At 37.9% G+C, this 27,220-nt stretch overlaps 1 protein-coding gene across 25 annotated transcripts in view; it reads right to left on the bottom strand.

Annotated features, from left to right (window-relative positions):
* LOC119555452 (glutamate-gated chloride channel) overlaps positions 1 to 27,220 on the bottom strand; it is a 55,222-nt gene that overhangs the window by 3,617 nt on the left and 24,385 nt on the right. For 8 of the 25 annotated variants that reach the window (XM_037866836.1, XM_037866835.1, XM_037866834.1 and 5 more), the window contains exons 4-15: positions 16,609 to 17,580; positions 15,674 to 15,694; positions 14,984 to 15,072; positions 14,410 to 14,484; positions 13,855 to 13,919; positions 13,576 to 13,796; positions 12,353 to 12,435; positions 11,178 to 11,315; positions 9,742 to 9,894; positions 6,066 to 6,280; positions 4,440 to 4,490; positions 1,975 to 2,574 (exon numbers count right to left, since the gene is read on the bottom strand). In XM_037866836.1, the coding sequence (XP_037722764.1) occupies positions 1,975 to 2,574; positions 4,440 to 4,490; positions 6,066 to 6,280; positions 9,742 to 9,894; positions 11,178 to 11,315; positions 12,353 to 12,435; positions 13,576 to 13,796; positions 13,855 to 13,919; positions 14,410 to 14,484; positions 14,984 to 15,072; positions 15,674 to 15,694; positions 16,609 to 17,570 (2,673 nt within the window). In that variant the 5' untranslated portion in view covers positions 17,571 to 17,580. Of the gene's footprint in view, positions 1 to 1,974; positions 2,575 to 4,439; positions 4,491 to 6,065; positions 6,281 to 9,741; positions 9,895 to 10,578; positions 10,732 to 11,177; positions 11,316 to 12,352; positions 12,436 to 13,575; positions 13,797 to 13,854; positions 13,920 to 14,409; positions 14,485 to 14,983; positions 15,073 to 15,673; positions 15,695 to 16,608; positions 17,581 to 27,220 lie in introns of all 25 variants that reach the window. The other 17 variants (XM_037866851.1, XM_037866850.1, XM_037866849.1 and 14 more) reach the window with 13 other exon arrangements.

Consider the following 27,220-nt stretch of genomic DNA (forward strand, 5'->3'; position numbering starts at 1 on the left):
GGAAATGACCCAATATTTTTAAAACGTATGATTATACGTTCCTAAAATATTTCACAGGAAAATGGCGAGATTTCTTAAACAATATGAGCTCTCATACATTTTCGGTAAGTGGTCCCGAAGGTTCTTATATAGCCATTTAATTTTATTAACACAATACTGAGAGAAAAACTTGAAAAATGTATGACAAGCGAAGATTTATATGCCCAGTGCAATTAGCATTGGGGGAAAAAGTGTGAAGTAAAAGTATCTTCCCTAGTGAATTTTTTCGGCTTTCCGAACTTTTCGTATTTGCATAAGACTCCCGAGGGGAAGCGCGCTGCTTTAAAATGCCGGGCCCGAACTTTTCCGCTGGAAAATCCTTGCGCATCCTTTCGAGAACATTTTCGGCTATTATGATGCATGTACCGACGCGTTCTGTTTTCGTTTTCATTTTGGCTTTCCTTCTCCGACTCGGCCGCATCCTTCGCATCCTTCGCTGCCATTTGTTTGTGTTTCCACTCTCGTGTCGTTGGTTTTTCCGGTGCTCTCGGGCTCATTACGGCATTTTCCACTTTGGGGCGCTCATGAATAATTATGTTGTCCTGTTGCGGCCCAGTCATCCCGTTGTCCACCTGGCCGGGCGCCAATTTAAACGCGTACACCATTTTTAATTTACATGCTAATGGTGAAAAACATTTTCTCAGCCACCTTGTTGTTGACGGTTTTCCGTTTCTGGCCCGGCTGCAACTCCTTCATGCTCTGGTTCTGTCGGAAGTCGACGTCAGCGTTTCACAATTTCCCATAAAATAGTTTTGCCTGGAACACGGTCTTTCATCACGCCCACTTGAGTTGGTTTTATTTGCCTTATTCCTATCTTGATGGCGGCCCGGCTCTCCTTCACCATCCCGATAAGTTTGATTTACTTGGGGACTTTTGGGGGAAGTTTCGTGATTTATGCGCTGGAAATTGGTTGCAAATCTCGAGGACGTTAAAAGTTTATCGCCACTTTGATACACCACTTTGATATCTTAGGTTTTCGTGATATTTCTAAAATATCTCTGTCTATAAAAAAAATATTTATTTGGAAGATAATAGTCAATATTATTTCATCACTAATAAAAAGAAAAGGCATAAAAAATATCTGCATAATGCGTTATTTAATTTAAAAATATTTAATATTTAAACCAAGGTAGAAAACATTAGTTTTGATACTAGTCATATTGTCTTAAAATATTTAACTTCATTAAAAAAAATAATTTCATATTAATTTTAAATTTTAAAATTATTGAGTTTATTGTAATTGTTAAATTAAATATTTTTATATTTAAAGTAAATGTTGAAATATTAAATACCAAATCCTTGGATTTACTACGTTTTTTATCAGTGCTGAAATGCCCAGATTCGGATGTTTATCTTTAAATAGCTAATAGTTTAAGTCGATGAAAACCCTTAGAGCGCAAGTGTCCTCTTCAGTGACCTAATGACTAAATCACTTAGGCTAGGGGTAATTAGTTGGGAAAACATCTTCATTGCTTGTGTTCGATTTTCCAAGACAACTTTGCCCCACTTTAAGCCCTAATTGCTTAACCTTCTGTTTCCTTTGGCTACCAATTGCTCATGTCTAATGTAGTTACTCTTGTTAGTCATTGTTAGTCTTTCATTTAAAGTTCAATTGCAAGTTTTTGGCAAAAAATCCAACTTTGAGTGTGCGTGTTTGGGGGTGTTTGGGTGCATTTTGTGGGTGTTTTTTCAAAAATGGCAAATGGCAATCAAAATAACCGCAGGCAATCAAGTTTAGTGAGAGGGGAGGCGAACTTCGATGTTCGCCTTTTGGCCAAACTTTCTTCTTGCTGACGTTTTTCTTTGGCTCCGGCTTTTTGTACATTGTTATGGTTAGTTATTAGTCGGTTGTGCAAACAACAACAAGAATGAAGGTTATTTTTGGTGGATTTTTCGGTTAGTCTCGGGAGCGATTCTGGTGTGTCCTCTACTCACTGTAGTATCCACATTTTCGAACGCATCGCCATAAACGGAGGCTGGGGAATTGGAGCGCGAGGCCTTGCGGCGTGGCGGCTTCAGCGGCAGGGACAACTGGCGTTCTGTGGCTTCCACATCCTGGACCGGCTTCGGTTCCGCCTCCAGTTCGGTCTCGGTCTCGGCCTCGATCCTCACCACCAAGGCCGGTGTGCTGGTGGCCACCGACCGTCGCAGGGTGGCGGTGGACTCGGGCTGCTCCTCCTCCTCCCTCAGCTCGTCCTTGAACTTCACCTTGGTACTTGAGACACCGGAAGTCGTTCCGCCGGGTTCCTCGTATATATGCTCAGTGGGTCTGCCACTGGGATGGGGCGATATGGATGTGGATGGACTTCTGGCCGCCTTCCGTTTTATGGAGCGTGCCCGGAGATTCTGAACAGCAGCTCCAATGATCCCGCCGTGGGCCTCCTGCCACCGCATGCCGCCGCCGAAGAACTCCTCCGGATCGGTGGTCCTGGGGGTTCCGGGCGTGGCCACCGAGGAGGAGGCGGCCGGGGTGCCAGCGGACATGGGCGTGGCACCGCCCATCATCGACATGGCCGGCGTGGCAGCGGCGCTTGCCTTTTCGGAGGACAAAAGCGGCATGAAATTCGCGTTCGATTATTTCCTACAGAGCAGGTTGGTTGAATGGGGATAGTCTTTTGTTTTGGATTGGTTCTGAGCTTTGGTTTCTTGAGAGTGTTTTTGTTTTCGAACGCGAGGAAGAGAAAGACAATTTTCGGAGAGAGACACACAGGTGGTTTTAGTCAGGATAATCGAAGGCCACAAGAGTAATTGGGTTAATTGATGGGCATTGTCAAGAGAGAGGTTACTTGGATTCAAGCGGTTTTTGTTAGGTTGGTTAAGTAATACCCCAAATTATTGGACTCTTGTTTTTCTTTTTCGTATTGATTTGTTTTTCGTATTTTGTAATTCCAGTTTAAAATGTTTGCAATCGCCTTTAAGATTCACAAGATTAAACAAAATGTTAGTTTTCGAAAATTCTTAGAACAATTGAACTTGTAGTCAAGTTTTTAAGGTGTTGCCTTGAATTATTTATTTTTTAAAACTGTTTATAGAAGTATAAGAATTCAAAAATGTACACTATATCATAAAATTGGAAATATTCAAAAATATATGTGGCATGCCTTCTTTAAACTTTTTTTTAAAGATATCCCATTTTCCTTTATTTTATTTTGCTAGTTTCACACGTATCTGTAATTTGAACCATTCAGTTAAAAGGACACCCCTAGGAGCATTTATCGATGTTTCTGGTGTCTCGTTTATAAATTGCATGAGTGTTTTTATATTTATTGAGAAACATACAGATGCACAAAATGCTCTAAAACCATACGCCTAAACAAAAAGCTTTCAAGCAAACACAGACTACACAAAACAACCAAAAATGAAAATGTTTCAGCTACTACTTGTTAGTACCATAAATAATAGTGGCCAACATTTCCGGCACCATATATCGCTTTTTTTGTAGAGTAAACCAAAAAAATATTTGTTTTATTGGTGGCAGAGGGCGGTGTCAGAAAATCAATAAGAACTTAATTCGAATGTATATTTCAAATTCAAGGCAAAATTCATTTACCAAAATTAAAATGTAAATCAGGGGCAAATAACAGAATTGATTTATAGCTTTTCCGATATAATTTATTCGATTTGTAAGAATATAAAGAATTTTTTCCATATTAATTGGTAATCGTTTTTTCGCTTTTCTGTTACAATTTTCTCTCGTAACATTTTTCCCAATTGTAAGTGACCTTAAAGTGTGTTTTATTGATATATATATATTTTTTATATTTATTTTTCATCATGAGTTTTTCTATGTTGTGGTTGAAGTTGTCGTTTCAGCTGTTGGTCGTGTGCAAATAGATTCATCAAATACAATTATGCGACGCATATGAAATATGCGTAGAACTGGCTGTCAGGTGTTTAAGCACATAACGAGTTTGTTTATGATTGGTTCAAAAACACAAAAACGTAAATAAATTATGAAAATAATTAATGTAGTAAGTATGGAGTTATATACATTGAAAGCAAGTGCGAATCTACTAGGTAATTATTAAATTTGAATTATAGTTATTGTTATTTTCATTGGTTTTCCGTTTGGCTCGAAAATCAAATTAAACACTGTTTGTTTTTTTTTTTTGGGGGAAACACAAAAACCAAAATCGAAACAAAACTTTTTCAATGCATTTCATCAAAGCGAAATTCGCATGCCATTTTTCTTAGGATTACTTTTCGCTGTTTGGTCGGGGGAGGGGGGGAAAGGACTCGGTGGGGGTGTACAGTGTGTGTGTGTGTGTTTCTTAGTTGGATCGAGTGTGTTTAGTTGGGGGCTTTTTGTGGCTGCTGTTTGCTGCTAAATGGTTCTGTTAAGGTTTTCTGTTTCTCAGGGGGCGGGGCGGGTGGTGCATGAGTTGTGGTTGATAGCTTACCAAAGGACTTGCAAGAATTACTCCGATCCTGCTTAGTACTGCTGGAAGACGCTGCAAAAATGTACACAAAACAATGTTCATACTCAAAACACACTTTAAGTTTGGTTTGGTTGTCATTTGATTGGGTTTGGTTTGGTTTTCTGTTTGCCGTTCGCTACTGTTTGTTCAGTTCTCACTTGGCTGCTAATTTCGAGAGTAAATTGAATTTTGCTGGTGGCTGTTCGAATGGTTGCATATCACTAAAATTGGGAACAATGTTCGATTCTTTTCGGTCACGCAGACGTCTTTTTACGTTTTAAAATATAAGGTATATTTATGATGCATGGGGCTAAAAAGTGGCATTTATTTAAGTGGCACTATCAGCTTATTGATATGGTTGATTTTTATGTAATCTCTTCACGTCACATGCCACTTAAATGAATTCCCATAAACAGGATTACAAATTCGTAAATCACATCAAACAAAAATGCTTAACGTGCATTGAACGTTCGGTTCTTAATTCGAAAAGTGCCTACGTAAAAACAAAATGCATATTTAATTGGTTTTTCAATTTTAGTTTTTGTGGCTTCATTTTCGTTAGAAAACAATGGAAAACATAAATAAACATACCTACCTACGGGCATGTAAAACGTTTCAATTATTTTATTATTGTTCATATTAAGTTTGGGTTTGTTAAAATATTTGCAAACTAATTGGAGATGAATAAAACGCATTGTTTTCCTTACGAACGATTGTATTATACAACACTTAGAAAATAATTGAAACATAACAGAAAAGAAATGTTTAGGTTTCTATCGAAAGGGAGGATTGGCTGTTGGCATTTCTCGGGGCAAATGTCACTTCATTGGGTTAATAAAAATGCAAACAAATAATACAACTGAGCATCGGCACAATTAATACACATACATAGACAGTATCTTTATATAGGATGGGTCAAAAATCAAAATCAAATCAGTAGTGTGTGGACAAAAATCAAATGGAAAGTTTCGGTTTAAATCATTTCGTTATTCGTAGGACACACAAGTTTACGTTTAGTATAGATTTAAAAAGTAGTTGTACAAAATGCTAAGGGATCAACACAAAGTGAGTTTTTATAGCGAGCATTTTGAAGTTGATAATGTAAATATGACAATGGTTCTATTAACTAAAGACCATCAAATAAGACTGGACAGTACACGGATAGGTGATCAAAAGTTGGGTATACGCAGATATAGAGAAAAGGAGAGATATAGACGGATAGAGAGAGAGACAGAGAGAAAGGGGGACGCAACACAATGGCGGAAATCGAATTGTTTTGTCTGAGTTTTAATATATTTTTTGTTTTTTTGTTGTTTCATGACTTGGGCTCAGGTGTTGCTGGCTTCTTAAACAAAGGAAGAACAAATAACTTGAATAACTTATATAGTACGAATGTTGGTTGTTGTGTTCGCTGTGTGTTTTTATTTGCTTGGTTTGTTTGTTTTTTTTATAGGTATATAACGTTTTTTGTTTTTTTCTGGTTTTTTGTTGGCTTTGCACGCTCATGTAAAATTCATATTTAATTGCTTTCAAAATGCATACGAAATTAGCTTTTTTTCGGGTCGGGGCTGCCTGGTGTGAATCGGATTAAATGATTATTTAATTTACCTGTGTTACGGGATTCTCGCCGGGCCGGTAGACGACGTTGTGGAGGGGCCGCTTTCGCCCCACATAATTGACGCAGACGAATTCCAGCAGGGAGGCGTAGATGAAGCACATACAGACGCCGTCCCACACGTTCATCGCCGTCAGATTAGAAACAACCGGCAGAGTGCTCCGGAAACCGTTCGAGGTAGTGAAGAAATTCAGCATGGTTGTCACGCCTTCGCCGGTTGTTCGTTCAAGTTGTTTCAGGTTGTTCACAGTTGTTCAAAGTTGTTCATCGTGCGGATGGTAATTGTAGAGAAACTTGCATTAGCCGTTTGACACGTAATTAGAAAAGCATTGCATTCTTTGGGTCGGGGCAAAGGGGTCTTAAGAGGTGTCAGGGGCGGCAGGATGTATTCGTATAAATTCTGTGGCGTTTAGTTGAGTTGTTTAATTAGTTTTGGCATATGTACAAAAGTTTTTAGTTTCAGCTTTACCGTCCGGTACTCGGAGAAAAGGATTCGTTATGTCATACTGTGTTGGTTTCACTTGTTCGGTTTTATTTTGTGGTTCAATAAATGTGCATAAGCTAGGGAAAAGTAAACAAGTCTACTAAATTGATGAGGGGCATTATATCTAAGCATTCGATTCATGTATTTTGTTTTATATTTTCTGTGGTGTCGCGGAGGTCAATGTTGTTTTAAAGCAGAATAGTTTTGTAAGTTATTTTTTCCAGAGTTTTTAACTTCGGGTTAATTGTTATATGGTTTGTAAAGTATTTAAAATTTTTTTATATTTTTGTGTGTCATTATCAGACTTTGGATTTTATGTGAATTCGTTTCTTACTTTAAGTTTTTAGTGATCCTTGATCAGATAAAAATTTGCTTACAAAATTAGAAAAATATTTGGCTATGATCCTATTATGATTTAATTAATAGATTATTAACCAATCGAATAGGGCTGGAAATCGTTAAAAAAAACGATTTCACACAAAATTTTACGTCATGTCATTTAATAGTTTTTATATTTTGTTTTTGCTTTTTATTTAACATCTTAGGACTGTTGACTTAATATAAATATATTTCATTACTAGTCGTTGAATTATAGGTGAAATCGTTATTTTTTAAAACCAATTTACAGTGACGCTTAATTAATTACGCATTTATGGTATTCTAAAAAAAGTATGGTTTTATGTAAAAAGTCAAGAATTGCAGAAAATGAATGTTTAAAAAATGATTTCACATATAATCCGACGTTCAGTCATTAATCTCATTGATTAAAATGATTATTTCAATATATGAAATCTAAAAGCCCTTTAGCAAAAAATAATAATTTAATTAATCACAATGATGTGTTAAAAAGTACCTTCCTTCCATTAATATTTTATTTGGCTGCAAATGACTAAGTTTTTTGCTTCATTAATCAACTTTTTCCCCATCAACCGAAGCAAAAGTCCGAATCGAATTAATCAAGGGTAATGCTGGCATTTAATATTAATTATTCAGCTCATGACCGTCCGACATAAAAATGCCATTGGCCAATGATGCTGGATATGCGACATTATCAATCTTGGTTGCCTAATTAGTTGCGTCAACAATTCGCCAGCTGGCTGAATGCAGGGGAATTTAACTAGTTTGGCATGCCGAAAGGAGCCCTTTCAGCATCCGCTTCGCTGCGTCCACGAACCACATCGATTTTCAATTTGCCAGCGTTTTGGTATCCGCCCTACTCTTACCAATAAAACAGGGAAAATGGGGAAAATCTCGACGCTGCACTCAACTGCAAATACTTCGAGGAAAAGCTCGAGAGCCAAGCGGGTCACAAATGAGGCAAAAGATGCTGCCATGCTAAGAAGGAGCTGCTGTAAAATGCATGCAATGTCAGCACTTCGGCTTACAAAACGGCATCGCTTGCCCCGAAGCCATTTCGCCGTTTTTTGACTATTTATTTATTTAGTTTCCCTTTGTCATTGAAATGTCGTCTGATTGTGTTTGCTCTGGGCAGACAATGACAGCCAGAAACAGAATTATCCTTCCCCCATTCGATTTTACAATGCCATTTGAGTGCTCTGTCGTCGTTTTGTCAGCGGAAGATCTCAAGTGCATTATTACTGCAAAAGTTATGTAAATCAGGCCAGTTTCATCAAAAGTGATGTTTAGAATCAAATTGCAATCTATGTTGGCGGATCCAGAGCTATCATAACTTACGATATTATCAAGGTAAATTTATAAAAACTTCATGAACTACACACGGTTTATAATAACCATAGCAATATCTTTTTTTTCATTACTTTTAAAACAAATATAGTGATGACCAATTCCTATCTGTATTCCTTCTTAGTGCAAATATTATACTGCAATTTAAAGTCAAGTCAAGCACTAAGCTTTTTATAATCCCCAACTGCTAGTTTTTCATCTCTGCCCCAACTTTGTAGTTTTGGCATTACACGCACTGAGAGCTTTCTGTTCTATTTGCCTAGTCCATGTGGCCCATATGGCTTATGCATAAATCATCATGTATGATGTCGCCACCGTCCACGTCATCATCATCATCATCGTCATCGCAGGAAAAGGGACAGGGATGTGGATGCGGAATGTGCCACAAGCCGTGGAAAATACCAGGATACGGCCGTGTCCGTATTTCTGTGTCTCCTGTCCAGGAGCAGCTGCCAACGACGTGGGATTCTGATGTTTCGACTGACATTCCCCTTGCGTTGCTCTCATTATTTCCATTTCGGTTTCCCTCACTCACTTTTGATCATAGAGTTCAGTAATTGCATTTTCCCTCCACTCGGCTTAAACAGCTGAGGACAAAATACTATAAGTGGCCTAGGAAATCGTCACACATTGGAAATAAAAAAGCTAAATTTTATAAAACTACTAAAATAAGCTGTATTATTTTAAGATCATTTTAAAATTGATTTCAGATTTTTAAAAGATTTGTAGTTATTTATTTATAGGGTTCTATAACAAAGCGGTAAATGTTTTTGTATTGTATTCATTATTTATTATTTTCTTTTTATTTACTATGTTTTTTATTGTTCGTTGTTATTAAAATAATTTTTTATTCGTTATGAATTTTGTTTTGTATTTTGAAATAACTGTCTTTTAAAATGTTAGTGTCGAAATCTATTTGAACATAAATTCGAGTAGCCTTTTAGCATGATGTAGTAGTATGTAGAATGCTTTAGTTGTTTTTTCGTATGTTGTTTTACCAAAGCTTCTCAAAGAAAATAAAGCTTTAAAATTGCCTAGTTTAAGTTAAGAGGTCATGCAATGCTTAAGGACTCAAAGGAGTTGGGCGTTTACCAAATACGAGTGCAGGAAGTAAAAGTACAAAATGAGAAAATCAACATTGGTAAAATCAGTCCAAGAAATGGATCGAAATGAAAAAGAATCCATTTAAATCGAGCGGCTAGCTAAACTGAATTTTAAATGAATGTTCCTATGCTGTTCTAGACTAAAAAACACTTCTAAATATATTTAATTTTTGATTGGCCAATTGTCTCGTGGTTGCGTTTAAATTTGGATTAGAACTTACTGGACTGCTACATTTTCGTAAACGACTAAATTGTGATTTGGATTGTTTTTTCATTGATTTGGAAGACTTCGATTTTTGTTAAGTTTTCTATTTGCTTCATTAAGAATTTGGATCTTCTTTTGTTTTTTTTGGTTTTGGTTTTGATTTTGCTACGTACCGATCATAACCCGGGCTGGGACTGCATTCCATTCCAGCCAAAATGTGATAAACGACGAGGTGACCAATATAATGCCAGGTATGAAAACGGTTGTAAAATAATACGCACGATCACGGGTAAATGTCAACTCGACCTGTAGGCAACTGTAATTACCTTAAGAAACAAGGCCGGAATTATGCAAATTCGGCCAAAGGTTAACACACGCACACACACAGAGACAGACAGAGAGAGAGAGAGATAGATAGAGGCCTATTTGGTAGGAGGACGCATTTATAAGGAAGTTCCTTAAAGGGCCTAAAACTAGCCTATGCTATTTCCCGAGTTTTGGCTTATTTTGGCTAATCTATAATCTGATTGCAGAACTGAAAAAAATGTAAACTTATACAGTGTTTGGTAATTTGGGCTTTGCTTTTCAGATTTTGGGTGGGATTGGTATTGGTGGCTCTCATTCAAGGAACAGAACCCATGCAGCAAACCTTAAACTCTAAGATCTTTTTTGTGTGGGCATACTTTGGGTGGGTACTTTGTTCTTATTTATTTTTGCATCTACTTTGGCCGCTTTAAAATGAAATGGAAAAGTGACAGTTATAAATCATAAGATTGTACAAATTACATTACAGAAGGGCAATCGAAAAAGGCAAATGCTACGAAAGGCGGAAAGAAAATCAACTCTCAATGGCGTACAAAATTGATTTTTGGTTCGGTTAAATTCTTAAAAGTACGTATTTTTATTAAGAGTTTTTTTTTTGGTTTTGTTTAGTGTGAGAGAGAGAGCGAGGGCAAAATTGGTTATGGTTGTTTTTTTTAATTGGTTGGTGGGTATTTTGGTATTGTTACCTATCATCGATCTAGCTGGCACTGCATTCCATTCTAGCCAGAAGGTTATAAAGGACGACGTCACCAATATAATGCCGGGTATAAAAACGGTGGTGAAATAGAATGCACGATCTCTGGTAAAGATTAAATCGACCCTAAGACAGCTGTAGTTCCCTAGGGGCATTATTTGTTTTGTTTTGGTATTTGGATATTTTTGTTGGTTGTTTTGTAGCGTTGGTTTTTATAAGAGAGAGGCGGAGTGGGAGGGTAGACAAAGAGTAGACCATTAGATAGGCATTGGATTTATTTGTAGATTCTTTGCTAAAATGTAAAAGCTGCAAAAGCACGTCTAGCCGAGGCCTGAGACTACGAAAGTAAATCAAGAAAAAATTAACTTCAAAAGCCAAGCCAAAGAATGGAGTACTAAACTGTTTGTAAGAACCTAAAATTATTCTTTAAATACGCCTTTTTGTATGTTGTACAAAGAAATACCATTTTACCATAAAACACTACGGTTACTAAAGAGCAAAATTTCCTGGTTGTAAAATCTTTGGCTAATACAAAGTATAAGCAAATGAAGTGATTGGCAATCGAGTCAAATTGAGATCCCAATGACTTACCTCTCCAGCTGTTTTGATCGCAGGCCGTTGTTTGATTCTTGATCAAGTACGCGTTTAATGTGGTCAGCGAGGGACTTTTCCGCAGAGTGTCCTCATCGTTTTTCCAGACGTATTTGATTTGGGCCTCCTCGTAGGAAACTGGCAAACAGGGACGAGAGAAGAATTCATGTTAGAGAGACACTGGTTTGCCCAATGGGATTACACTCCCAGCCCCGAGTAATCCCATCATCATGCCATTAATTAATTAGATTAATGTAAATAGGCAGCGGTACACAAACGCATATTGCCTGAGTCATTTGTCAGGGTTCGGGCCCAGACCCAGTAAATTAAATCATATTTGACAAACAAGGCTTGACAAGCAGGCAAAAGGCACAACACTTCGATGGATGTTCCTGTTACCCCCTCATAGATGGGAATCTCGGCAGGAACCGACATCATCATCCTCTCAAAGTAATTTACGATGTTGCTCACGTTCTTAGCCGATGTTTCCAAGGGGGCTGGGAACCGGAAACAACTTTCGAAAACAATGTAAAGACAAAAAGCCCAGAACAAGGCTGACTGTGCGCCTGTCTGTGTGGCAGGCAGTCAGCCTTGTTAGTCACTTTGTCAGCTTTTGTCGTTTGGGCCCCCCTTGCCGGTGCCACGCCCCTTTAGGCCCCATCGCCTCCTCCATTGTTGCATAAACACAGACAAATAAGCACACAGACGAATGCAGATAGAGGAACAGATTTCCCCTGAGTGGCAGTCAACACGCTCGCCTGCCCATCTTTTTATCATCAGAGCATCAACATCTTGAGGTTCCCTTTCAACACTTCGGAAATGTCACATTATTTATACATTAATCCTACTGGTTCCTTAATTGTGCTGTTAAAAATAGCTTTACTCCCAACATTTGTTTTTGACATCTTTTTTTCTACTTTTCAATATATTCATAGCTTCAACGAATATGATTAATTTATTCTTAAGATATTTTGTATCGTCAGTTTCGTTAGGAAATGCCTTTTAATTAATTATTAAAAGGGACTGTCTGACATTCACATACCGTTTTTTATTTTTGTAAATAAGTATATAAGCCTATAAGTATTTTATATATTTATTTATATGTGCAGCCAAAAGGGTATTCTGGCTTATAATAACAAAATTTAAATAAATTATATTTTTATACTATAACTTACTGCTTTCCATGGAGAAGGAGCACTTTGGATCATCGAATGGAAATATATGAAGACTTCCCTGGCAGGATAAGATCAGATGACGTCTAGAAGGAGATACCACAAGCAATATTATACATAAATTCATAATAAATAAATTAAACACACTTTACAAGTACCTTCAGTTGTCTGTTTAACTTTTAAATACTATAACGATTTTCATAAATAAATGTATGGTTTTAATTCAGAGGCTTCAGGCAAATCTTTAACTATACTCGTATCGTACAAAATCTTCGATAAAATGAATAGGCAATTCAAAGATTTTAAATACTTTTTTAATGTTTTCTGATGCACATCTACCGTGAAAATATTTTGACCTTATAATTCTTCGAATTTTACCCTCAAGCAATTTCATGCTTGTCTTTGCCACTTAATATCTCGCTTTGTTCGCCAGCATCAATTCATAATTTTCCACCCCGTGTCGCTGTCGCTTTTCCAGCAAGTTTTTCCGACGTTTCTCCTTGTCGGCTATGCAAACACCAAAAGGGAAATGCTGGACCAGAAAAGCTGGGAAAGTAAATGGCAACTGCAACTTATTTTAATTGCTGGACGACACTTTTGCGCTATGCAGTCAATTGGAAAAGTTCTGTTGAATTAAAAATGTAGACAAGTTGGGAAAGCGGAAAAGGGGAAAATGGAGGAAAAGAAGACAAACATGAGCATTCAGCAAATGCTGGCCATATTGTGAAAAGTTCCTCGCCGTTTTTTTTACTCAGAAAACAACATACGAGCCTGAATTTTCAGTTGGCCAGGAGTTGGGATGTATGTACCTTGTACCTGTCCAAATATTTACATACCTACTTTTACCTTTTTTACATTTTACTCATATTCACCTATTTCTCTGCGCTACCTTCTCCATTTCTTGTGCTATTTTTCATTACGGCCTCGTATGTTTGCCCTGCTAGCTTACATATTTTGTGGGCCCTTTCCTCAAATTTTCCACTAGCCAGTGAGAAATAAAAAAAGGAAAACTGCGGAAAATTGAGCAAAAGAAGCGACGGAAAAAAGCAGAGAGAATAAAAAAATATGGCCGCTCTGCCTGTCATCTTGCTCTCCCTAATGAATATGAACTTTGAGCGAAAATTTGCATTTTCTGGCGCCATTAAAGCCGCTTAGCCCGGCCTCGTCTCCGGTTTTGTATAAAAAATTCATTCATATTCAAATCGGGCTTCAGAACAGACACACACCTCATTGCGTACGTAATGGTCCCGTTCCGAAATATTCTTAAAGCGAAATGCATTGGTATGATGGGATCCTTGAAATCGCCATGCATAATGAAATACGTATCCGGCGTCCAGATGCTGTCATGATGATGCAGAGCATTTAAGAAGTCGTAATGAGACTTATTGCCATATTGCAGTCGCGGATCGTTCCATTGCTGGTTAAGCAGAAATTCCACCTCGTATTTCTGCAAGCAATCGTTTCAATAAGAAATACATACTTTCTTCAATTTCCCTTGGACTCACCAAACTGCTTTCATCGGGCGATGCTAAGCTCAGGAGCAGCACGTTCACGTTCACCGTCAGAGTGCCTATTAAAAGGAGTTCAATACACACAATAGGGGTCTACTTAAAAATGTTTTTATTGAAATGCCATAAAAGTGCCGGAAGAAATGAAAATTCTAGTTAGCAAAGACGCAATAAAAGCAAAAGTCTACTATAAATATACATTTTATATTCAGCTAGCAAATATAGAAATTGGTTTTTAATATGGAACCCCAATATAAACAAAAACTAAAGTTTCAGGTACATAACACCACCTTCGTATGGGAAAAACTAAAATCTTTCTAATAATGCACTCAACTACATGGATTTGCGAAACTTTTCTGGATGTTTCTAATTCAAATCAGTTGTACATGAATAGAAAATAAATAATATTTCATAGATAGAGAAACTAAGAGAAGTCGAAAATAAATATAAAACATCTTAGAAAATATAGCAATCTCTACAAAAGTAAGAAGAAACACAAAACGTCAGACAAAAGTGCAATCATAATATAAAAATCCGTGAGAGTACACCAACCGCGATTGTGTGGTCTCCGTGCATTTTGATTAGTTGCCATATCGGGCGATTGCAGACCACAGCAAAAGTCTTCATCTGCAAAAGTTCAATGATAGTAGTCTGATCGATTTCGAGTACAAATATTAAACTTTAAGCTCATTGTTAATCTCATCAAGTTTTCCCATTAATATCATCTCCCATTCCCTATTTTCTGACTGCCCAAAGGATGTAATGTAATGGTTTCCAAAGCATAAACATATCGAAGAAAATGGAATTCCATTGCATAGATGGTCGGAAGATAGTGCCCACCCAAACCCACTTCTTTTGTGCATCAAATCCAGGGCAGTGGACCCATTAACTTTAATTGATTTTATACTGTCCATACGTTGAGACTTGGATCCTGCAATTGTTGTCTGTTGGTTGTCATTCGGCAACCAAGACTGAAAACACCCAGCGATCCCCTTTCCCCCTTGAACAGCGACTCTTAATGGCACAAAAACTAAGTTTTCATTGTTTTGACCCACTCTCCACTTAGTAAAATTGAAAATGTAATCGCAACAATGTGGAATGGAGGATAAGTTCTGAAACTTCTTACCATTTACAGGCGGCAGTAATCGTTTATCGTAGCGCTTCTTCTCAAGCAGTAAATCTAATATCTCCTTGTCCGAACTGGACTCATCGAATCTGTGGAAAACATAAGAAAATTAGTTTGGTATTTGTGCACATAAGTTAGAGTTAGTAATAGTCAAAGTATAAACTGGTTTATTTTCCCAAGGAATCTTTTATATACAACAGTTTTGTGTGCTGTTTTAAATAGATGGGAAGATTGCTAGTTTGTGGATAAATAAGTCGAACAAGAAAACCAATTAACAGATAATATCGTTTAACTCATATGTAAGTAAGCAGTAAATAAAATAATTTTCCTATTTTATAACCAAAGTGGCTTTAATTAATTGTTTGATAAAAACATTAAAAATGTTGCTAGTTATCTGAGAACTTGGAAAGTCCTTGATTTGCTTTGATAGTAGTTCGCAAATCATTTTAGTTTGTGCAAATCATAAACTTGTTTTCATATCGCATGCATAACATCAGCAGAACGAAGCTGAGAAAAACCAATTACCTCAACAGGAATCAAATAAACTCAAAAAGAATAGTGTGTGCACAAAACGAAACTTCATTATTTGAGTAAAAGATGTAACCAAAAAGTCTAGTTTGCTCTTTTTCCATATTTTCTTTGTTTCGGTTTATCTTTTTTAGAGAGGGAAGGAGGTGTGCATTAACTTACTTCGACCAATCGATGCCATGACTGAAAGAATTTCAAAAAGGAAAAAATAAATAGAACAATTTTTGTACGTGTCGTGGAAAGGATTGCCGGGCGATATAGATTGATAGATTTGTGGAGAGACAGATAGATAGTAAGGGAAATAGAGAGGCGCGTGTTTGTTGAGGGTAACAAAATCAAATGGCGGTGTTCCGGAATGAATTTGGGAGTTTTTTAATGAATGCAAGAAAATCGCCTTGATTTGAATTCAAAATTGTAATTCATTTGTAAGTGGAATTTAAAAAACCTCTTTTATGATTTCAGAAATTAATGTTAGTATTTCTATAATAATTTTCTAGTTAAATTGTTATCTGATTTGTTAAGTTTCTGGTTTTGAATGTATCAATCAATTTACATTTTTCATATACTTTAAGCTTTACCTTCAATTTCTTAATCTACAAATTGCTTTTTAAGCACTTCAATCAATGGTATAATAGTCATTTTAAGTTTATATTATCTGACGGCCTACGTTTCCGGTTTTGAACGTTCGATAACAAATATATTTGCTATCGATGTTTTATTACCATCCGTTTCCGTTAGTTAAAATGGCGGATGCCAGTTTAAATTGTGGGTTTCCGTTAGACGAAGTGGCGGGTTTCGATAAAAAGTAATTGAAGCCTGTTTATCGATTATCTTCAAAACATAAAAAATATATATTTGTTGCTCCGGAAACGGAATTTTTTTATGTACAATTTATTACTTTTATCTTTAATGTTTTATTATAGCCTGTTTATCGATTATCTTTGAAAAATAAATATGACTGCTACATCGTAAACGGAAGCCTCAATTTTTTTACATTTTAATATATTACTTAATTTTTTCAAAATGTAAAGAGATAAATCAAGGCGACCTCTGCGGTTACGGGGACTCTGTATTGGTTTCAGCCGGCCTGCACTCACATGGGATGCTTGTCGAGGGCACCCGTCTCCGATTGCGTGGCCGCCGTGGACGCGGTGGTCAGATAGCAGAGCATCAGGATGACGCTGGAGGCGGCGTAGAAGCTGATCGACTGGCTGTAGTGCTTGTAGTGCTGGCCGAGATACTGGAAGGCTGCCGCCGAGGTGGCCGCCGCCGTGGCGCTGACATTCGCGATGATGGCCGCTGACATGGTGGCGGGCAGCTGGCTCTCCGCATACGGATGTCCCTGCCACGGCCGGTAGGCTATTGGCTGGCGATCCTGGCCAGGACTCCCCACCTCGTCGTCGTCGTCGTTCTGCTTCTGCAGTGTTTTCGCTAGGGCGGCGAGGGCTTGGAAATGCAGGGACAGTGCTGAGGTGCCAGCAATGGCAGCTGGTGACTTCGAGACGCTGGTAGGATTCGCTGGGTCCTGGCGCCTCCGCCGGCGGACAGTGTGATGCTGCCGATGCTGCTCGTCCTCATCCCGCTCGGCGATTTGAGTCGTTGTTGCCGCAATATCGATTCCGATTCTGGCCGTCGTGTCGACAATGGATCCTGGCGTCGTCGCCAACGCGTCCTTCGCGCCTTCGTCCTTGTGCGTTTCAGCCACTTGACTACCGTGCTTGCCGTTCTCCTGACGTGCCTGCCGTATCGTTAAAAGCACTTGAGCCGTCGCTTTTAGATGTTCGGGCACAGTTTCGGCCTCTGATTGTGTTTGGGCTTCTGATTCTGCCTCTGATTCTACTTCCACTTCTGCCTCTGTTTGTGTTTCGGTTTGCGTTTTATGGTTTTGTTGATAGTTATCCTTGATTTTGATGTCCTCAGCTGGTTTCTCGTTCGCTCTGACAGCGGCCTTGCCTCTGGTCCCCGCTGCCGCCTTGCCACGGCATTGGTTGCGCCTCAGTTGCTTGCTTCTCGGTTTGTGGGGCTGCTGCTCTTTGGCCGCTTCAAAGACGCAGCCCATGTTACGACAACTGCAAAGAAAGGAATCCTTTAAGTCACACATCAATCGCTTATGTAATCTGAGATACAGCTTATTCCTGTCAAAGCGGTCCAAGGAAGTATCTCTTCAATCTTTTCAAATGGTGCCTTGAAATATAAGCTTAAGTCCATATCTAGTGGACCTCGAAATTTGCATATAATTGTTTATTTGTACAAATTCCTAATTAGATTCAGCTTTAGCCTAATAATAAAGTTATAAAATATGAGTATATTTAAAATGGCCTAAACATGAATGTTTAGAATTCGATTGTATCAATAATCCTTCGTCTAATAATCGGGTATTGCTAATATTTATTGTGGAAGTAATTTTGACCCTTAAGGAAAAATATTTAAACTAATTTTTAACATTGTATCAGCACAAATAAAATGTTAGTTCATTTTAAAAAAATCAACTCCTCTGGTTGGAAACTGCTGATGTAATTCGAATTTCAAATCAACATTTCGCGATCTTTAAGAGGTACTGGAAGTCCTTTGGAGCTGAATTTCACAAAATTCTTTATTGGTGCACTTCTTCTCTATAACACGTTTCAAACTCAATTTATTCTATAATCTTAGCTCTTATACTTTGTTCTAAGGGGATGTCGGATATCGACTTTAACTATTTTAAAGTAATTAGGATTATAGATCTCAAAATGTTTTTAAGATTTGTTTGCTTATTGCAACAAAATGTATGGTATAATCATAATAGCGTATTGTGCATGATTTTTAAACTAATTAATACTTAAAAAGCTTGATTCCCTAAAAATAAATGTCAAAATCCTGTGCTGAGAAAAAACTTATTTCACGAAAATCACCACTTAACTCCTTGGCGGTATTTCAATTTAGGGGCACCCCACAAAACTAATTAACCTCGTCGAAAGCAATTCGCGCGGCACAATCTAAAATAAAAATCTATCGTCACCCACTTGATTGTCGTTTCCAATGACTTGCCTGCATCAACACTCGACCCCGTACATATAGGATTTGATTGATGTGGCAATATTGGATTGTTTCGGCCCAACGGCCACGCCCACCTGCGTGCACAACTAACCGTAAATGTCAGTTGCCAAATAACACGGTTCCTGAAACAGATTTACGACTGCCACAAAACTTTAATTTTCCAGGTAATTTCAAGCATACATAAGTTGGGGTTTTGTAGAAATCCGTAATATAAGTTGCCTGCAATGCCATTGTGAATTATATGGACAAGTGTCTATATTGACAGCCGAAAATAGTAGGGTAGATCACGATCAAACTGATTGGGCATCTTTTCTAATAAATCTAAGATTTTTAATAAGATTAGCTATATATTTTACAAGATTTCTGTTAGTTTGTTTCCTCTTGTAAAAAAATTAAATTATATTTTTACTAACATTTTAAATCAGTACCAAGTATCTTATTCTTGATCCATATGCTCTGTGAAAAAAAAGCAACGATATACAATTCCTTCCAAGCTAATATTTTTTATAAATGCAGTGCCAAAAATAATAACAAACCAGGCCGAAAAACTAGCTTTACCCTACTGTAAGCGGTTTAGGCGAGACCCAAAAACTGAATGTCAGTCAGCTAGTCAATGGGCCAAACGAATTTTTATTGTTGCCTGTCAAAGGCTGTCTTTTGGCTGTCTCTCCACGGCTGCTGTTTTTGTTGCCAGTTGTTGCAGTAGTGGTTGTCAGTTTGTGGCCAAGTCAGGCAGGAATGCAATTTTCATTTCGGCCAAACGTATATGTAGTTTTCAAGTAGGTACAAGTTTGGCTATATTTTGACATTTATTCAACATGCAAAGACTCGAACGGCCATTGCACTAACCGAACTGAATGCAGACCGCAAAAATTCAATTTCCGCTTTTGCTCTAAATAAAAGTGAAGAATAAACAGACATCCATTGAGACCGAATGATTTGGGTCTGATTAGTTATGTACATATGGTTGCATGCATGTTCGAATTCGTGTATTTATTGTATAAGCGGATTATATAGGAAACAGCTTAGAACATTCCTTTAAGCGGTTTAAAGGAAATTTATTTTAATACTTTAAAGAGAAGTTTACAGACTAAGAATGCGGAAAACATGGGAACAAACCGCAGTCAATTTAAGCTTGATTGCCCAAACAGCTTATTCCCAACCATATGGAAAAGCCAGTGAAAAACTTTGACAAGAGTGAGACTGCTCTCTAGCCTTTGCCCCTTCAACAAAAGGAAAACCGCAGGAAACACAGACAATCCCACCAAGCTCAGTGGCTTTGGGGTATCCTCCACCATATTCAGGGTCTTCATTATACATTTATTCGATTTTTACGTGACTTTGGCCATAAAGCACAAAAATAAACCCCAAGGCGGCAGATACCGAAAGTAATAGGCATAGAAACTAGGGAAGGCCCAAGAAGTGGGCTTGTAAATGGGACTCATATACAAATTGGTACCGATATGGCTTATACGTGTTTTCCTTGGCCCCAACTCGGTTCCACCCGCCCACATGTGCCAGGACAATTATTGACCTCAATCTATTTTAAACGCCTGTTCGACTTTCTTTTTGTTTCGGTTGGTGCACCGAAAATGTCAAAAAACTTTAGCTGAATGCGAACTTTTTGAGCGAGGCAGAGGGCTTTAAAAAAAAGGGTAGAAAATATAGAAATTTCTGACCGTAGATCAGTTCATACCGGGCTTCCTTTGAATCCTTCCTGGCCTTCCCCGCTGATATCCTTCATGCCTTCCGGGGCATAAATTTACACAAACCGCGCTCGAGCGTCCGACGACTGCAGCTTGGCCAAAGTTAATCCGGCCATCGTCTGGCGGCCGGAAACGGCGCCAACTGACAGCCCAAGCCAACAACTAACCCGAAACACAACCAATCCTCAAATCCCCCATCCTCTCCTTCCCTTGGCACATTTTTTTCCTTGGGCTTAGTCTAGTTCGCTGTGCATTTCATTTTGCGCTCTCAACTTTTTCATATTTTTACTGGAGCAACTTTTCATATTCCGTATCTGTATCTGCGTTTTGTATCTTTTTTGTTGGTGCGACTTGTTCAGTCAATTTAATAATTTGCTGCTAGTTTTTGCCTGCTCGCCAAATTAGTTGACACTGTGGGTAGATTTGCAGCCAACATTATTTGCATACTTTTGGGCGGGCGCTTTTGTTGCGGTCGTGGCCACATGTCGGATACTTAATATCCCCCGGACCGACAAACATTTCGAGCACGTTTTGTGCTGGATCAGCTTTAATGCCCTAATTTGAAATTTCGCCCAAATCAAGCGGCAATCCAATTAGATGTTAGTCCAACGCTTTTGAAGCCAGGCAGAGTTAATTGAAAATTCCATTAAATCTGATGGGAGAGAAACTATTTCCCAGGCTGTTTAATTGCAATTTACAGCTGGTGGTCAGATGTAAAGAGCTTGCAGGTGATAGGGTTTAATTATAATTAAGATATAGCAAATCAAGATGACTTTAAATTGAATTTATATTCTAAACTGTTATAGAAAAACACATGCTGATGGATTAGACTATCAAATATTATATTATATTTAACACATCTCTGTAAACTCGCCTAAGGTTCAATCTATTAACCTAAATACCTTTTATTGGGGAACCTTTTAAAGAAAGTATTTAAGTTGCCGTTGAGCGGACAAGTCTCGGTCACAGACCAGCAAGTAACCTCCGTAAACAAAATAACAATAAAAACTTTAGCCACAACGGCAACAATAACAGCAACCAGCAACAATTACAAACAACTTGTTATCGATTTTTCGGGCGTCAGTGTTTGCCATGGCGCCATTGTTCGAAGTCACGAACTTTGCAGTGACAGAAAAGACAAGAGCAAAAATAAAGTTGATTAAACCCATTGAAATATTCTCTGGCCTTTAACGTATCCCTTATAGCCACGTATATATAAAGATTGTGGGCGGCCAAACCAGAAAGGCCAAATGGGGGCATTGTTGTGTTGAAGGCAGCTCTACAAATTATGAATGTGGACAACTCAACAAATTGTGAATTAATCCGTTGTTCTGAAAGAGTTACAATCACACAGGGAGAAAAGCCTGTTAAAATTTATAAATTAACTTTTTAAAACATTCTATATAAGCCCTTTCAATGCAAAGTAGTTTAAGATTTGCTGTTAATTTTAATTTTGGAAAACGATGGTTGTGAAATTCAACTGTTTCAATTTATCCGTAGTCCCGTTTTGAAACCATAATGGCAGGTCATTCCGAATTTACATCGCTTTCCGGCGTTTCAATCAAATCAACGCAAAATGGTATCCATTTTTAATGAGCTTAATCTGCCGCTGGCCATAATGGACCGTAATCTGTTGCATTAAAAGTTATTAAAATGTCATGGCATAGACCAAAAATGGATGGCCAGGCAAATGTGGTAATTGAGGAAGGGCACTTGACCCAGTTTTGCCAGCGGGTTGCAATTGGAAATTGGCAGCGCGAGCACTAAGAGCAATCTGCATGCTGCCATGATGCCCTGCCTAATTAAATAACTCGGTGGGCAAATGCAGCGCAGTTCAGCCCTGGAATGCAGGTGGGTTTCCGGAGTGGAATGGAGATCCAGTCGAGTCGAGTGCAGTTCATTCGCATTTCAATTAAAATGGAAGTGCAGACACAGACACAAACAGGCGGCGGGCTCTCAACAAATGGCAAACCACTCAGAGGGACGCTAAGCCGTTTAGGCTTAAGTCAGCTTATTGCTCGGAAAAGTGGAACACGCGACGACATAGTTGACACACGACGACGACCTGTTGGAGACCGAGAATTTTCCAATAATCGAACGTACACGTTTAATTAATGCCAGGCGAGTGTAATTGAATAAAAGTTCTATCCCCGGCGATTTTTAATTTGATTGCAATGTTTAATTTAAATTTTTGTACATATGCAAGCCTGCAGCGACCATAACTGTATATACAGTGTAGTACAGTAGGTATTCCCTATAAAAGTATCACAACAAAATTAACAAAGGCAATTCTAAACAAAGACTCTCGCGATGATGTTAAAATTATTACAAGGCGCTTATTAATATTCGATTTGTGAATGTTGGTATTTTCATTTAAATCGTAGTCTGGTCATATTTTAAAAGGACCTTGTCGTGTAGAACCGACAAAAATACCATTTTAAAGTCTAGAATAATGGGAAAAATTTTCGTTTCTAAAACGAGTACTACCTCTTAAAGTTGAATTTCCCAAAATGTATTATATTTATGAGCAAACAAGGCCGACTTCCACTGTACATGCTTATGATTCATCGCTGAGGTGAGCCATTTAACCCAACTAATTGCACATTTTGACAGTTTGCGGTGCAAACGTTTGCGCAAAGTTAACGCAAAATGACAAAGTGCAAATGTGCTATGGTCGTGTGGAGATAGAGCAGGAATTGCGGTTGGACTTGGGGATTGGGAATTCGAATGGGTTGTGGAGTTAGTGGTGCATTCATAGGATGTGCGGGGGTGTTATTCCGATATTCCGGTGTTTGTCTGCGTGGTATCACATTCTGTTTACAATAAGCTTGGGTCAGCTCGATGACGATGTTGGCCAACACACAGGAAAGTGAAAAACATCGAAGAATAGTTAACTTTTTTTTTGTTTTTTTTGTCCATGCCCCAGAGAAATAAGAACAGAAATCGAACAGATGGCAATCGTACAATGTTGGCTTTGGGAATTTTTACTAGCTTGTTCGGTTATGCAACATGTTTTCAGTTGAACACTTCCGAAAAAGTTGTACATACATGTTTTATATATAATTAAAATTGAATGAGCAAATTGCGGTGGATATTCACGGATGACCGCGACCACAGACCCTTAAAGTGAAGCGGAAGTGTGTCACGCCCGCAAATATTGCGAAAACAGTTGCGGTCAGAATATTAACACTGCGAGTTCAACTTGAAGCATTTCGACGATTTATTTATTGGAATTTTTAAACTAAATATATAGAGGATATAGTTTGGTTCTTTTTTCCCTGTGAAATTTAGCTTAATTTCAATTTTATTTTTATGTTTAAATATATTTATAAATCCCTTAGATCTCTGGTTTATTAATACAAAATCGTTAAAACAAAAAAAAGGCTCGCTTATTCCAAGTAATAATAACAAGAATAAATAAAAAAAATATATAAAATGATAAAATATTATAAGAAAAGGGTATTTTCAAAATACCAAAAATTAAACGGGTTAGAAGTTGTCAACCATTCTATTTATTCTACTATTTTTTTAACTTATGCATTGTAAATTCTGTATCTGCACTTAAGCATCAGCGGAACATGTTTTTTTTATACCCACTACTCGCTGCCATTTCATTGATTGTTTGAGTAATTAAACAATCGAATCGAGCAATCCCCTTGATCCCATTTTCAGATCCAACTTTTCGAGGCTGCGTCCTTTTCAGTTAAATTTTTTTTGTGCATCACGCCCAGTTTCGTTAAAGGGCTTTGGTAAGGATTTGTTTTTTGTTCGAGAGCCCTCCTAAAATGTCGAAGGGAGGAGTTCGAATGCTCTTGGTCCTGTCACTGCCACTTAAATGCCATGCATCATGGAAATTTATGTGAATAAATTATAATCAAGCAAAGAAAAACTTGCAGACCGTAATAATTCAGATTAAAAAGTATTTATACACATGACACAGTCAGTTGGGTAAAACGCTGGATGGTGAGATGGGCCCTTGGGAGGAGGGCGTGGCAGTTGGCAGTTGGCAGCTGGAAGTTGGGTGGGCTTATGCCGCTGGTCACGCGTGTTGGCCGCGTGTGTCCCGCGCTGATTTCGCCATAATAAATTGACATTTTTTGGACATTTCTCTGCTCCTCGCTCTGGATTCACCCGGGGCACTGGGAGCTGTCTGTCATTTAAGCTGCCCTGTTTTTACTCTTTTTCCCCTTTGGCTGGTGGTTTCTGCTGTTTTACAAGGGCCGAGGGCAAGCGGCTTACGGGGATATTGGCTCAAGAGTCGAATTGAGGGCGAACCGAAGGATATGCATGCTGACAATTGAGAAATTTATATTTTAAATCGAATTGGTTCTTACAAGTTGTAATACGTATATGGTAGCGATATTGGGTGTTTGGGTATTTTCCAACCAACGTTTTCATTGAAGGTCAAAATTCTTAAGTCTAAAAAACTTAAACATTATAAAAGCAAGAAAAGAATCACCCCAGAAAATGCACAAATTTAAAAAATCTTACCACCAGGCTTAAATTTATAGCGAATTTAGGTAGATTTTCTAATATTTATAAAAATGTATTTATGAGTGTAATGGCCAGGAAACCAGGAAATTCAACCAAAACATTTGAATTTCCTGAACATTTTCGAACTCTACGGCTATAATCGTTGTCTATAAAAAATATATGTATAGAATTAATACTATAGATGCCATCGGATTCAAAATCATTTCATAGTAAGCTATTGTATCCAATTTTGTGATGGATAAATAATATTTCTTAAACTATTTAATATTAAAAAAAATGTGTATCCAAAATATTTTAAATGAAGTTCCTTGGAAATAAACAAATTCGATGTATCTTTTCATATGTATATATTTATCAAGGATCGTACCTTAAATGCCACCTTTGGGATCCTAAAACCTACAATATCCCTTCGTAGACCACAGCAAATAAAGCTTATGCGGGAATTTGCTTCACAAAATCTGGACAATCAAAATTCTTGGTTTGCCCCTACAAAAACAAGAAACCAGCAAGAAAATAACAGGAAAAAGCAATAAGCATTCAAATAGCAAGTAGCATAAGAACAGCGAACAAGCAACGACAAATAATTTGGCACAAAAGCAAATAAACAAGATAAACAAACAAACAAACAAACAAACACGAGGGGAAGACGTTGAAGAAGCAACAACACCGACGAAAGTAAAGACAAAAACGAGCCAAGTACCAAAGCACATAATGAGCATAATGGGCGTGTTGAGAGGGGGCGGCTTGCTGGGGGGTCACATTGCCCCTATGCCATGCAACCTGCCCCCGATTGCCCCCCTCCATGGACATGCCGAGTGCCAAAGAGCTTTTTGTGTTGGTTTCTCTCTGTTAGTGCTAGAATAAGCGCCACTTTACATGCACACACACACGCCAATCACATACGCACACACATGCACTGAGAAAAAATGTATTCAGAATTTTTATAATTACATCTCGTGATTTACAAAAATGTTATAAAAGTATTAAGTCAAAACTAATACATCTTTAAGCTTCTAACAAAAGATCATTTTATAAATATAAAATTATATTAATAGTAAATCAGTTAAAATTAACAAAATATTTTATTACCCACATAATAAGGCATAGATAGAAAATATGTTTTAGGTTTTTGAAAACAAATCTATGAAAAATGTTTTCTGTGTAGAATATCCTATCTTAAATAAAGAGTAATTAGTATTGATTTAAGAGTAAAGACACGCTTTTGTATAGACTTTGAGTTATGGCAGTAAAGATATATTTTATATATAAAAGACTTTTGTTCTTTCCCTTTTTTATTTTTAGTGTAGTGACTGAGGGGTATGGGCGGAGGAGCGGAGGAGATATTAGGGGATGTCGCCCTCCTGGCTGGATGCAGTTACCAGCTGCAGTTGCATCTGCGAAACGAGGGCAAAGGCACGTCGCCAACCATTTAAACTAATCTTGAGGCAGTTTATTTATATATCTCAAGGGTCGTTTGTCCTAACAATGTGCCCTGCTTATATAGGAGCAGATATATACGCAGATACGTGTGTATATGTATGTTTATATACCTGAGTCAAGAACAGGTAAGCTATCGAAAAGGGGAGCACGCCAAACGAATGGGGGGTCCTATTAAGGCCAACTCCCTTCTCCAAATACGCCCTAGATTTATCTTCATAAAAAAAGTTTCAGGTTCTTTAGTATAAAGGAGAATTCCTGCGATGCTATACCATTTGCTAGATTGTGGAAAAATATGTTTAACAATTATAAAAGACACGATTTCCGAACTTCCTCTTCAAAAACTATTAAAGGATCCTAAAAAGATAACATTTTTAAGAGTTGTGCTCTTTGCAATTACTTAATAAATTTAGTTCTTCTGTTTATATTATCGCATTATTAAATTTAAATGCTCGTGGTGGGACTTTAAATTGATTTCCCATGCCTCAGTTGATCCTCATAATCAGCATGAGAGGACTTCAATTACATGAATTGAATAGAGAACCCAGCCACCCCGGGCACTCCTTCACCTCCAGTTCAGCGGTTCATAGGGCTCCTGAGGTCGGAGTCGCACACTTCACTGACCTTTGCCTTAAGTAATACCGGCTTGGAGGCTATTTAATTTCTATATAAATATTATGCCATAGACCACAAATCTGCGGGTCATGAGCCGCAAGGACACGACGCCACAGGACACGCAGCTCCTTGGGAGCTTACGAGTCCGTCAGGCTCGCCAATCCTGGCCAAGCCTCAAGTGCATGCCCGACTGAACTTGTATTAAAGCAGCCGGAAATTAAACACACAAAAGTTTTCCAAGACCTAGCCCGCACCTTCACAAATACATATAGTATGCACGTACCTGCACTGAAAAATAACTTTAATTGTATGCGTTGTGGATGGGTTTTGGTTCTCCAGATTACGTTTTTAAAGTATTACCAAAATATTCATTGTTTTAAAAAAATTAAAAACAGATAAGTCCCTATATTCAAAGAACTAA

Source organism: Drosophila subpulchrella, chromosome 3L, assembly GCF_014743375.2.
Source record: "Drosophila subpulchrella strain 33 F10 #4 breed RU33 chromosome 3L, RU_Dsub_v1.1 Primary Assembly, whole genome shotgun sequence".
NCBI classification, from domain to species: Eukaryota; Metazoa; Arthropoda; class Insecta; order Diptera; family Drosophilidae; genus Drosophila; species Drosophila subpulchrella.